Consider the following 14,358-nt stretch of genomic DNA (forward strand, 5'->3'; position numbering starts at 1 on the left):
ACAAAGAAATAGTCATGAAAGTAAACAGACAATCTACAGAATGGGAGAAAATTTTTGCATCCTATGCATTCGATAAGGGACTGATAACTAGAATATACTTAGAACTCATGAAAATTAGGAAGAAAAAATCAAATAACCCCATTAAAAAGTGGGCACTTGAACAGAAATTTTTGAAGGACTTGAACAGAAATTTTTCTAAAGAAGACAGAAGAATGGCCAACAAACATATGAAGAAATGCTCAACATCTCTAATCATCAGGGAAATGCAAATCAAAACCACAATGAGATATCACTTAACCCCAGTGAGAATGGCCTTTATCAAAAAATCTCCAAACAACAAATGCTGGCGTGGTTGCGGAGAGAGAGGAACACTCCTACACTGCTGGTGGGACTGCAAACTAGTTCAACCTCTGTAGAAAGCAATATGGAGATACCTTAAAGCGATACAAGTGAATCTACCATTTGATCCAGCAATCCCATTGCTGGGCATCTACCCAAATGATCCAATGACACTCTACCAAAAAGACACCTGCACTCGAATGTTTATAGCAGCACAATTCATAATTGCGAGGCTGTGGAAACAGCCCAAGTGCCCATCAATCCAAGAATGGATTAATAAAATGTGGTATATGTATACCATGGAGTACTATTCAGCTCTAAGAAACAATGGTGATATAGCACATCTTATATTTTCCTGGTTAGAGCTGGAACCCATACTACTAAGTGAAGTATCCCAAGAATGGAAAAACAAGCACCAGATATATTCTCCAGCAAACTGGTATTAACTGAGTAGCACCTAAGTGGACACATAGGTACTACAGTAATAGGGTATTGGGCAGGGGGGCGGGTATATACATACATAATGAGTGAGATGTGCACCATCTAGGGGATGGTCATGATGGAGACTCAGACTTTTGGGGGGAGGGGGGGGAAATGGGCATTAATTGAAACCTTAAAATCTGTACCCCCATAATATGCTGAAATAAAAGAAAAACAAAAAAACCCAAAAAAGACAAAAAGTAACAAACATGGGTAAGGATATAGAGAAAGGGGAAATCTTATACATGGTTGATAGGAGTGAAAATTAGAACAGAAAATATGGAAAACAGTATGGATGTTTCTTATAAAACTAAAAATAGAACTACTATATGATTCAGCAATACCACTGCTAGATATATATCAAAAAGAAAGGATATCAGTTTGTTGAATGTGATATGTGCTCTCCAATGTTTATTGCAGCACTGTTCATAATAATTAAGATATGGGATCAATCTGTGTTCACCAATGAATGAAAGGATTAAAAATGTGACAGGAATGCACAATTGATTATTTAAGCATCAAAAAGCATGAAATCCTGTCATTTACAACAACATGGATGAGCCTGGAGGACATTAAATTGGATGAAATAAGCCAGACACAGAAAGACACATACCGCATGTTTTCAGTCACATGTGGGTGGTAAAAAGTTGATCTCATAGAATTTGAGAGTAGAAAAGTGATTACCAGAGGCTGGGAAAGGTAGGAGTGAAGGGAAGATAAGAAGTTGGTTAATGCGTAGAGAAATAGCTTTACATAAGGAAAACAGGTTCTAGTCTTCAATAACATAGTAGGGTGATGATAGTTAATAATAATTTATTATATATTTCAAAATGCTAGATGAAAGGGTTTTAAATGTTTTCCAAACAAAAAATGCTAAATATTTGAGCTGATAGATATGCTGATGATTCTGATTTGGTCAATACATATTATACATGTATAGAAACATCATATGTATCCTGATATATGCACAATTATTATGCTAATTAAAAATAAAAAATTAAAAAGACATAACAAATAGGAAAGAAAGAAATCTAAGTATTAACAACAAAAAAAATCTCAGTTTTGTTATTACAATCAATTAAAGTAAATTGAGTATATTTGAAACTGAAAAAGCTATTTAAAATAAGTTAAGTATATTTAAAGCTAAAAATTCACCGTAAGAAATAATTAAGCTTCCTTAGAATTAATTGTCCACTGCCTTGTGTACTAATAATGTTATAAAGTAAAAAAATAATTTAATTATAAATTAGGAAAGAATGATCTAATAGAGTAAAATCCCAACTTGGCTCTAATCAATGTTCCAATGGCAAAGAACAATTAGCATGTACTTTTACCAGGTCCATTTGTAAATTACTCACCTGGTTGGCAATCTGCCGAGCAAGGACATCCATCCTTGATCCTGATTCTGATATCAATTTAGCTGCATAGATCACATCAGTTGTATGTTTTAGTGGTCCTTTGCCCCTGAAATAAAAGAATACATGTTACTCATAGTGGTTCATGAAAAAAAAAATCTCTATCTATACCTATGCATCTGTATATATTCAAATATGTAAAAGATTTGCACCCCAAAGTACCGGCTATTGGTGTGACATATTTTAGTTTTGAACAGGCCCCAATTAGACTCCAGTATTAAATGAAAACATTTTTTTTTTAATTGCAGATTTATCATGTTTCAGATTTATCATGTATCAGATTCAGGAAATACCACAAAGAACATAAACCCCTTTAGATCTTCATTCCCTGGTGTTTATTATAATAAAACTCAGTACAGAGATACTCTTGGTGAATCTAGTTAACTCAAGACAAAGGTACTGATTCTAGAGGCAAACATAACTTTTGGACATTGTATACATCCACCAGTGCATTTTGATCAGCAGGGCTACTTTCAATGTTCCTCTTTTTTTGAAATTAGCAGGGTTTTTTTAAGTTATTGGTTTGTAATATTTGTACATTTTATGAGGCACATGTAATATTCTGTTACATGCATAGAATGTGTAATGATCAATTCAGGGTACCCATCATTTTGAGTATCATTTCTAACATGTATGTTGGGAACATTTCAAGTTGTCTCTTCTAGTTAATATAAAATATATTAAATACAAATATTGTTGTTAACTTAGTCACCCTAGTCTGCTTTCAAATATTATAACTTATTCCTTCTCTCCAACTGTGTGTTTATACCCATTAACCATTCTCTCCTTATCTCCCACCAACTCCACACACATATACCCTTCCCAGCTTCTGGCTACTATCACTTTACTCTACCTGCATAAGATCAACTTTTCTATTAATAGCTCTCACATATGAATGAGAACATGAGATATTTGTCTTTCTGTGTTTGGTTTATTTAACATAAAATAATGAGCTCCAGTTCAGTCCATATTGCTGCTAATGATAGGATTTCATTCTTTTTTACAGCTGAGCAGTATTTTATTATATGTATGTATATATATATACACTACCTTTTCTTTATATTTTTTGTCCATTGATAGACACTTAGCTTGATTTTTTATCTTTGCTATTGTGAATAGTATTGCAATAAATATATTTAGGTATCCCTTTGATACACTTATTTCCTTTCCTTTGGAAAATACCCAGTAGTGGGATTGCTGGATTATATGGTAATTCTATTTTTAGTTTTTTGAGAATTCTCCGTATTGTCTTCCATAGTGACTATACTAATTTACATTCCCCAACCAGCAGTGCATGCGTTCCCTTTCCTCTGCATCCTTGCCAGCATCTGTTTTTCTTCTTTTATTTTAATCAATTAGTTTATTTGTATTTCAGAATATTATGGGGGTACAAACATTTTGGTTACATATAATGCCTTTGCCTCAGCCAAGTCAGAGCTACAAGCATGTCCATCCCTCCCCCTCCCATACAGTGTTTTCTGCATCCATTAGTTGTAAGTTTACCCATCTCCACCACATCCTTCCCACCCACCTGGCACCCGATGAATATTACTTCCATGTGGGCACCTAAGTATTGCTCGGTTAGTACCAAATTGATGGCAAGTACATGTAGTGCTTATTTTTCTATTCTTGTGATACTTCACTTCAAAGGATGGGTTCTAGCTGCTCCCAGAATAATATAAGAGCAATTCTGACTGAGGTAAGATAGTATCTCACTGTGGATTTGATTTGCATTCCCCTGATTATTAGTGATGTTAGGTACTTTTTATATACCTGTTGGTCATTGGGGATTGCAAGCTAACAGTGGCTAATCTATATACACAGCTTGATTGGGCAAGAAAACATTCAGTTGAGGTAGAGTCGTGTACTGGGTAAATTTAGTATGATCTTATTACTTCTTTGATCTTGTTTGCCTACTCCTCAGTTCTGCCACTTCAACATTATTATTTGGACATGAGAGAAGGGGAGAAAAAGGATGGGGAATCTAAACTCAGACAGCCCCAGGAAGTCAGTGAAAACTATGGACACACACCATTCATGTATTCTTCTTTACATGGTTGATTTTTGTCCCCCTCTGTTCTCCCTGAATCTGTTTACTTGCTGTTGAGCAGTTTCCCTTTTCCTGGAGTAAAAGTAAGGTATATCATAGTAGTTGAGTATGAATCTAGAGTCATACTATGTTCGACTATTTCCCCAGAACAGACCACTTCTTACTATTTATGACAATCAATCTACATAAATCATTTTGTGCCTCAGGCTCCTCACCAGGATTACATGAGTTAATTTCTGCAGAACGCCCACAATATTGTTTTAAACAAAGTAAGCATTCAAAAATACAAGTTATTGTTATTGTTGTTGTTACTTTAATACAATTTTCATTTCTAATGCCATGGAATAAAAGTTGGATTGATTTTAGGATTTTGCAAGGTAGGTAAAAAGAAAGAAGTGCACTTCTTATGTTTTTGGATCAGCTTGCCATTTGTTCCTTGAGTGACTGAATATTTTGGTACAAGAGCAGCATTTATGCAGAGTAAAATGGATATTGCCTTTGACACATTACTGTGAAAGGGTAGTGAAACACCTCCCCTGCCATCTAAAGCTTTTTACTGGGAGCTCTACTCTTTAAAGATGTGAAGCTGGACTGGGATATGATAAGGGTGTATTTTCTATCTCCTCTTTCCTAAGAAAATAGACAAATGATTACCTGAATGAAAGTAGCTCTTCCATCTACTTAAAACCACTCCTCTCCTTATCTCCTAACCCTCTCCTGAGCATCATCACACCGACAGAGTTTTAATTATTGGATTTCTGTTCCTTGTCCTTAGCACAGAATAGGACCCTGAGAGAACATCTCACTAAAGAAATTGTTTTGATGCTTCAGGGGGAGGAGGAAAAATAAGGAAGGTGGGAAAGAGGAATAAGCTAGTCAAGGTGAAAAAGAAAGATTTTGTGAGGACAAGATACAGTGGAGTTAGAAGAGAAGGGGGTGAGGACAATCTGTCCATGTCTTATTTCTACCTTAGACTGACCTTGAGGGTAGACACCTTAATGTTAAATCTGATAAGATGTGTTGTTAGAGGAAAATCTTTGTTCACTAAGAAGGATAGCACTATGTGGTGATAAAAGACAGAGGGGATTCATACAAAGCTAAATGATCAGAGAACTCTGCATTGGAAAAACTGAACACGAAAATGCTTGTGCTCTGTATGCCAAAAAGGTACTTTCATTGCTCTTTTTCCATGGTGCCTCTTAAAATCATTATAAGCGAGTTTTCCTGTATAAATGAAACAGCAAGGCTAACACAATGAAATCCTGGCTTCATGGATCATTATTATCATACTTTTCCTTTGAATCTGCTGACAAAGATTGCTTTGTAATAAAAAAAATCAACATTAATCATTACACTATTTGAGTTGCTCTTATCAAATTTACTTTACACGTCAGACTGGACTAGATGTTATGTACATAGTTATGTTCAAGAAAGGCATTGCATTTCATTATTTTGATGCATCTCCAGAGAAAGTTAAAACTTAAATAAAGCTGTCTAAGCTCCCGAAAGGCAATGAATCAATTTTCAAGGTCTTAAACAATAGACAAAGGTTATTTCTAAGGAGAACAGCTAAGGTACTCATAGCTTAAACAACAGACAGAGAGTTATATCTAAGGAACACAGCTAAAGTACTCTTCCCCTCAAAATAATATCTCTCCCTGTAAAAAAAATCCCTGGGCTAATGAAGGGAAAATTACCGCTAGCTTTAAATGCACACCTTGTTATAAGACTGCTACCTTAAACACTCACGTAGAACTTAAAAGTAATGGTAATACACTATGACAGACAATAATTATTCTCTTCCCCATGTTCTTAATTAAATGTATTGCCTGGCAAGCTTCCTACTGAGTGCCAAAAATATATGCACATTTTATAAATGATTCCATATCATGCCAAGCTTCCAGAGAATGCTACAATTACTGAAACTATGATAAATTTTTAAAATTTTCAGTCTGAAATGTGCTATGTAATGAAGTCCTTCTAAATTGGGAAATATATTCAAAGGTTGTTTTCTGTCTTCATTTTCATAATAAGTTCCCAAGATCTCCTGTCAGAAAATGGTATCTTAACTCTTGAGTTGGACCCTATAGAGAAAGATACACAGAGTAGGAAGGGGTAGATGTGGGAAATATTTTAAAGAAATCAGATGCCAGAAATCTTTAATAAACAGTTATAATAATAATCTTAAAAAAAAAATAGACAAACCAAGCTCTGAAGTAGAGGGCCTGCCAAAGGACAGCTATATGAGTTTATGTATATGTTAATTAGCCATTCCACAATTTATATACGTTTCAAAACATCATGCTGTGCACAACAAATATATATAATTTTATGCAAATTTAAAGAAATAAAATGTAATACAAATAAATTTTTAAAAATATAGGTTAGAAGATATAATGGGAAAGGCTGCAATGGCCCAGTGATAGTGATGCTATTACTGGCATACCATAAACCTGCCAGCCATTTCTCACTTGGCCCCATCCTTGACTCTCATTCCTTTACCTGAACTCATCCCATTTCTGGCATTCAGCCTCCTTTCTTTTCACTTTTCATTTGCACGAGAAATAAGAAGTTCGTTCAGATTAGTAACAGCTCAATTAACTAGGGCTCTGGTTTAAAACCATAAAATACCAAATGTTTTCATAGACTTATTTTGTCTTTTGAGGGACAGACAATAGCTATGAAATAATTTGGTATTTTTCTACTACTGATTAAAAACAAGACAGGAAGCTTAATTATATCATTTACATTTTATAGTCCCTAAATCTTTGATAGTATAATATCATTCTCTTTTTCAAGACTGAAAACTTTCCCCTTAATCCTCTTTTCTATTGATATTTATATACAATAAGTCCCATGGCATTGTGGTTCACTTAATAGGTGAAAACAATGATACCATATATTTTCTTTCATAATAATAATTAACACATTTAGCATTTTCTACATGCTAGGCACTATTCCATACATACACTAATTTTATCAGAATCATAATTCTATAAATTTAGTATTATTGTCCTTATTGAGGAAGCTGAGAGAAGTTAAATATATTTTGACCTAATTAAGCAGTTAGTAAGTACTGGAGATGGGATTTGAACTCAAACAACCTTGCTACAGAATCTTCTTTTAACAACTATGCTATACTGCCTCCCATAAAACACATTAAGTTTTAAGTTATTAAAAGATCTCCTTAGATATTGATGGGCATTACAATGAACACATAGAGAGCAAAGACTGGGGTTAGATTTGGGTAACGGGTAGTTAGGATGTCAAATAACAGAGACTTGCTCACACACAACAGCCTTAAGGAATACAACCTTAATCTGTGTCCTAGTAAAATAAAAAAATATGCTATATCACTGCATAGAATTTTAGGTTCATAACAAATGGTTGAAATGGCCCTGGTATGCTTTAGTCCTGGGATTTCTTTCTTGAGATATTATTACTTTTTTTCTGTCTCTTATGCCCATTACATTTCCTCCCTTTCCCTTCTCCCTGGATTGTAAACACTACACTCAAACTCAGCCAATACATGTGCCATGCTACATGGGAGACTGCACTTTGGTGTTTGATTATAATATAATGAATGAAACTTTTATCTAAGAGTCTTAGCTTTAGGTATACTTATTTATTTATTTCTAACATTCAAATTTAGTGCTGCAATAAAGTAGATTAAATGGAGTATAGACTTGGGAAGGCATTTGGTCTGCATCTCAGTACCAACACTTATTAGTTAAGTAGACTTTACTGGTCTGAGTTTATTTTCTTTACATTAAAATAATGATTGTGGTATTTGTCACATGGTAAGGAACATAAAGGCAAATGTTTTATACAATATTTGGTATATAGTAGGTGCTCATCAAATGTAATTTTTTCTTTCCCTTCTTCCTTTGCAAATAATATTTTGTTAAAATTTACCTTTTGAATTATTTAAAAATGATAGCCAGATAATATCAACTGAATTGATGACATTGAGTTCCCTCTTACACCTGCTTACAGTATTACTCTGTAGAGCCATGACTAAAATATCATTTTACTAAGACAAAAAAGTATATAAAATATATATATTATATATATATATAAACATAAATCCTGTGTGTGTGCATATATATGTAGTTGTTATATTTTAAGGTTGTTCTTTAGCTCCTAATACAGATTATTTACATTTAGTGACAGATTTTTGTGGTAGTATAATTTCCTAGGATTAATGATTTAACTCTACAAAGGTACTATCAGAACTCCCTTACTTGTAATTCCATATTGGATACACACACAAAAAAGTAATTATCATGGAAGCAACCATAAATGATGAAATGAAGAGAGATACCAGACTCAAGCAAGGACATACTGTTCTTCTACTATTCAAACATGAAATTTTAATTAGGCAACTTTCTCCCTCTGGAAGTTACTTTCTCTTGTAAAGTGTCATTCTCAAGTTTTGAGGACCCCATAAAAGTCCTTGAATAATCAGCTAGCAATCATCTTGAGTAATTAGTATCCCAAGGAACCTTTGGGATTCCAGTCTGAAAAAGGTGTTGCTCCATGAAAGAGGAAAAACATTTGTCTGGGCATTATAAGTGTATATATGTGTGTGTGTATATATACATATATATATACACACACACATATATATACATACATGTATACATATATACCTACACACATATACATACACACACATATATAAAAATGCATATATTTCTCATTTCTGCTCTTCTTATTCTGTACTATTCAGAGTAGCCTAACTGCTCTAACAACATCAAAATGACTCAGTGGTTTCCCATAATAAAGTTTATTTCTCTCTCACATACAGTAGAGGTGGATTGTGAGATAGTGGGTTGTGTACCACGTACTTGTATCAGACTCTAGGTGCAGTCTATCTGTAAGAACTCATGTCCCCTAAGGCTTCAGAGCCCTCTGCTGGATCCATTGCATGTGGACATCCAACACCAGAACGAGAATAAAGGATATCATAGGAGGCTTTAGGGGTCAGGATAGAAATTGGCACACATCACACCCACTCACACTGTATTTGGGTCCAGAAAGCAAAGAAAACAGGGTTTTGTAAACTCATAGGATTGCCTCTGCCATATTCCCAGGGGTGCTAAAATTTACATATATATATTTCATTATAGCAACACAAGGCTGTGTTCCTTGTGAAAGGAAATCTGGGTGTCACAAAGTAAATGGGAAAAATTGGGAAAGAACCAAGGCCCTTCACCAATACAGCTGAAATTACAAGACATACTTTGCCTGGGTACAAGACCAATTGTATTTCTTATTTTGAAATTATCAGAATGTAGATGATCTCTTATTAAAAACAAAAATCACAAAAGTACTTTATGTGTGATAAGGATAGTCTTTCACATTCAATGTTGCATTTGTTTATGAAACAAGGACAGGGATTATTTCAGAGACATTTTTGGGGATCCGCCAGGGAGAATACTTTGTTATTATCGTTGCTATTGGTGCTGCTATTGTAACTGTCATGGTTGTTGTTGGTGGTGTGTGTGTGTGTGTATGGAGAGACTGGAGATTCCCTTCCTCAAATTCGCAAACTAGTTTTCTAAAAAGATCTAAGACATAAATCTTTTTTTCTGTTCTTCAGCCTTCAAATTCCCCAATTTACTCTTTACTTGTCAGTGATGTATCAAATCCTAGACAAGCTACAGAATTTAGAGGAAGATTTCATGGAGGGCCAAAAACATTCAACACATAGGTTGAAGGAAGCAAAAGTAGAATTAGAATGAAGAATTTCTTTAGCAAAGTTTGTCTAAGTTTGTCTTTTGAGTTGTGGACAAAATAGAAGTCACCTGGCTGGATATGTTGATTTTTGTCTGTAAAAAAAAAAAAAAACAGACTACCCGAAAGATCAAAAGTCACTTTATGAAAAAGACACCTGCACTCAAATGTTTATGGCAGTACAATTCACAATTGAAAAGTTGTGAAAACAACCCAAGTGTCCATCAATTCATGAGTGAATTAATAAAATGTGGTATATGTATACCATGGAGTACTATTCAGCTTTAAGAAACAATGGTAACATAGTACCTCTTGTATTTTCCTGGATAGAGCTGGAACCCATTCTACTAAGTGAAGTAGCTCGAGAATGGAAAAACAAGCACCACATGTACTCACCAGCAAATTAGTATTAATGGATCAATACCTCAGTGGACATATAGGAATAACATTTATCGCGTGTCGGGCAGGTGGGAGGGGGGAGGAGGGGATGGGTATATACAAACACAATGAGTGAGATGTGTAACGTTTGGGGGATGGTCACGCTTGAGACTCTGACTCAAGGGGGAAGGGGGAGCATGGGCAATATATGTAACCTTAACACTTGTACCCCCATAATACAATACAATAAAATACAATAAAACAGACTACCAAAAAGAAAAAAAAACAGACTACCTTTCCTGGGCCTTTCTAAATGTGAAGATTTTACTATTTTTCTTTGTAACTTTGTACTGAAAACATACATAATAACAAACTTTACTGCATTATTATATGCTTACTATGTTTCACACATTGTTACAATTGCTTACTTTTCTCACTCTATTATATACCCAGCACTGTTCCATAGAGTCACGCAGCTTTTGTAATGCACAAATTTAAAAGTCGCTATTCACATCATAGATATTTCCATAACTGTGCACATTATATCTTGTGCTGCCTTAAATGCCCATTCTACTTCTAAAATATATTAACTTTGTCTCGTAAGCAAGAAAACAGAATCTTGGCAGCTCAAAGCTTCTTAACTTTTCTCCAACATATATGAATATAGGTCAGTTTAAATTGAATAGCAAGAGGTTTAAGTCATTAGTACTTTAGGAGCAAATTAAAAATAAATCACACGGTGAAAGCATCATAATGTGTTTTCTGTCAGTGTACTTCTAAAAGGACAATGGTTACCTCTGAATCAGTGGAATGTTTCATATATTGCAAAGAAACGTATAGGAACAAAAGATCCCTAGCTGTTGCTTGGAGTGGGTCCTATTAAAGCATCATTCTCTGTCTACCTGAATCAATCTCAATAACCTCTTCTTTGGTTGAATTTCTTTTATCAGGAATCTGGAATGTATATCTTTTCTTTCTTTCTCCCCATTTTACTTGGGTCTGAAAGTAGACATGAATATATCGAGGGGATAAGTGTCACAATTATTTTTCTCACTTAATCGGACTTTTGGTTTATAGATACATGTAGCCTAGTTGTGAGGGCCAAATATTGGACCATTGGAAGTTCTCTAAAACCAGAGATGAAATCATTAATATTAATTGAAAACCTTAGCGCTAGTGAAAATTGTAGTTTCCAGATAGCAGTTTTTTCTAGTAACTTTAACCCATTTTGACTGATTAAATAAATTGCTTTAAAATCACCTCTAAAGATCATAGCCATCTAAGAAACACTGCCACTATCATTTGTTTTTCTGATGGCAAATAATTTCTTGCATTGATCTAAAAGAAAAATGAGAGTTTGTAGTTGCATTTATTCTATTTTTTTTTTTTTTTTTAGACAGAGTCTTACTCTGCCACCTCAGGTAGAGTACAGCGGCATCATCATAGCTCACTGCAACCTCAAACTCCTGGGCTCAAGTGATCCTTCTGCCTCAGTGTCTCAAGTAGCTGGGACTATAGGCGTGCACCACCATGCTCGGCTAATTCTTCTATTTTGGGTAGAGATAGGATCTCGCTCTTACTCAGGCTGGTCTCAAAATCCTGAACTCAAGCAATCCTCCTGCTTCAGCCTCCAAGAGTGCTAGGAGTACAGGCGTGAGCCACCAGGCCTGGCCACATTCATTCTAATTCTTACTGTTCTCTCTATAACCCATGACTGGCATCACTCTCGTATCTATTGTTCTCTTTATCCTTTTTCACATAATCTGTAGATTAGTTTCCTATTGCTGCTGTAATAAATTTCTACCAATTTAGAGATTCAAAATAATATACATATATTATTTTACATTTCTGGAGGAAGAAGTACAAAATAAGTTTCACTCGGCTAAAGTGGGGGTGTCAGCAGGGCCGGTGCCTTCTTCGGGCTCTTAGAGGAGAATCCATTCCCTTGCCATTTTTTAGCTTATAGTGACTTCCTTGTATTGACTTGGTTCCTTCTTCCATCTTCAAAGCACATCACTACAACACCTGCTTCTGTGACCACTTTGATGGCCATCTCCTTTCTGTTCTCCTGTGCTCCCTCTTATAAGGACCTCTGTGATGTCATTGGACCAACTCAGACAATCCAGGATGATCTCCCCATCTCAAGATCCTTAAGGTAATCACACCTACAAAATCCCTTTGCCATATAAGGTACATTCATAGGTTTGGAGAATTAGAAAGTAGACATCTTGGAAAGTGATTATTTAGACGAGGGGTCCTTAAACTTTTTAAACAGGGGGCCAGTTCACTGTCCCTCAGACAGTTGGAGGGCTGGACTATAGTTTAAAAAAAACTATAAACACATTCCTATGTACACTGTACATATCTTATTTTGAAGTAAAAAAACAAATGGGCAAAAACACCCACATGTGGCCCACGGGCCGTAGTTTGAGGATGCCTTATTTAGACCACTATAGTCTTCAAGAGTCATTACCAAGTACTCACAGCTGGCTCCTATGAGGAACCTACTGGTTTTCCTGAACTTAAATCAAATCAGCTGGGACAAATTGACAGCGCTATGGTGGTTGCTTCTCCGGATTGCTAGTTCTTTTTTAAAAAATATGATCTATACCATTTCAACTGCCAGTGAAAGGGTCTGCTTCTTGGTCCTTAGTTGTTTGCTTTCTGTATGCTCCTTTACTTACAATTCATACCAAAGGGGGGTAGCCTGGGAAAATTTGGAGACTTGGGAAAATCAGAGTTACCAGGGGAGACACTTTATGTGTCTGGTGTTTACTCTTCTTCCCTAATACACCACACATAAATTTTAACCTGTCTTTTTCTTCTTCTGGTACTGTATCTTAAACACTCACTCCCTGAAAGCACATCAGACTCCAGCATGGGGCAAGAGGAAAAAGGAATCTTAATCTGGGACATGAGAAAAGTTTTTCAGGTGATTGTTGTATGTACTCATTTTTGATACCCACAGGCCTTGAAAATCCTAGAACATAGCACATTCAAAAACTATACCCATTGAACACTTAAAGCAGTCACTTAGTGATGACATTGGATTGATATTTAAAACCACTTAAAGGACATGAACAGAAACTTTTCAAAAGAAGATAGACTAATGGCCAAGAAACATATAAAAAATGTTCAACATCTCTAATCATCAGGGAAATGCAAATCAAAACCACAATGAGATATCACTTAACTCCAGTGAGAATGGCTTTTATAAAAAGTCCCCAAAAACCAAATGTTGGTGCAGATACAGAGGGATAGGAAAACTCATATACTGCTGTTAGAACTGCAAACTATTAATAGTACAACCTATATGGAAAGGAATATGGAGCTATCTCAACGAACTAAAAGTAGAACGACCATTAGATCCAGCAGTGCTACTGCTGGGTATCTACCCAAAAATAAAAAAAGACATTCTATAAAAGAGACATATGCACATGAAATGTTTATAGCAGCACAATTCACAATTGCAAAGATGTGGAAACAACCCAAGTGCCCATCAATACATGAGTGAATTGATAAAATGTGGTATATGTATATAATAGTTCTACTCAGCCATAAAAAAAATGACAAACTACCTATTGTATTATCCTGGATGGAGCTGGAGCCCATTCTTCTAAGTGAAGTACCCAAGAATGGAAAAACAAGCACCACATGTACTCACCAGCAAATTGGTATTAACTGATCAACACTAAAGTGCATATATGGAAGCAACATTCATAGGGTGTCAAGAAGGTGAAAAGGGGGATGGGGGATGGGTAATTCACACCTAACTGATGTGGTGAGCACTGTCTGGGGGATGGGCACACTTGCTGGGCGGTACAAAGGCAATATATGCAACCAAAGCATTTGTACCCCCATAATATTCTGAAATAAAATAAATAAATAAACAAAAAAAGAATCCTCTTGGAAGCACTTGGTTATTTAAACTGTAAAGTACAGGATAAACTTCTCAGT

At 35.3% G+C, this 14,358-nt stretch overlaps 1 protein-coding gene across 2 annotated transcripts in view; it reads right to left on the reverse strand.

The window, feature by feature from the left end:
* CTNNA3 (catenin alpha 3) overlaps positions 1-14,358 on the reverse strand; it is a 1,492,617-nt gene that overhangs the window by 60,086 nt on the left and 1,418,173 nt on the right. For both annotated transcript variants that reach the window (XM_012762717.2, XM_012762715.2), the window contains exon 16: positions 2,178-2,283. In XM_012762717.2, coding sequence (XP_012618171.2) covers positions 2,178-2,283 — 106 coding nt within the window. The remainder of the gene's footprint in view (positions 1-2,177; positions 2,284-14,358) is intronic.

This window comes from Microcebus murinus, chromosome 14 (genome assembly GCF_040939455.1).
Source record: "Microcebus murinus isolate Inina chromosome 14, M.murinus_Inina_mat1.0, whole genome shotgun sequence".
Classification (NCBI taxonomy): domain Eukaryota; kingdom Metazoa; phylum Chordata; class Mammalia; order Primates; family Cheirogaleidae; genus Microcebus; species Microcebus murinus.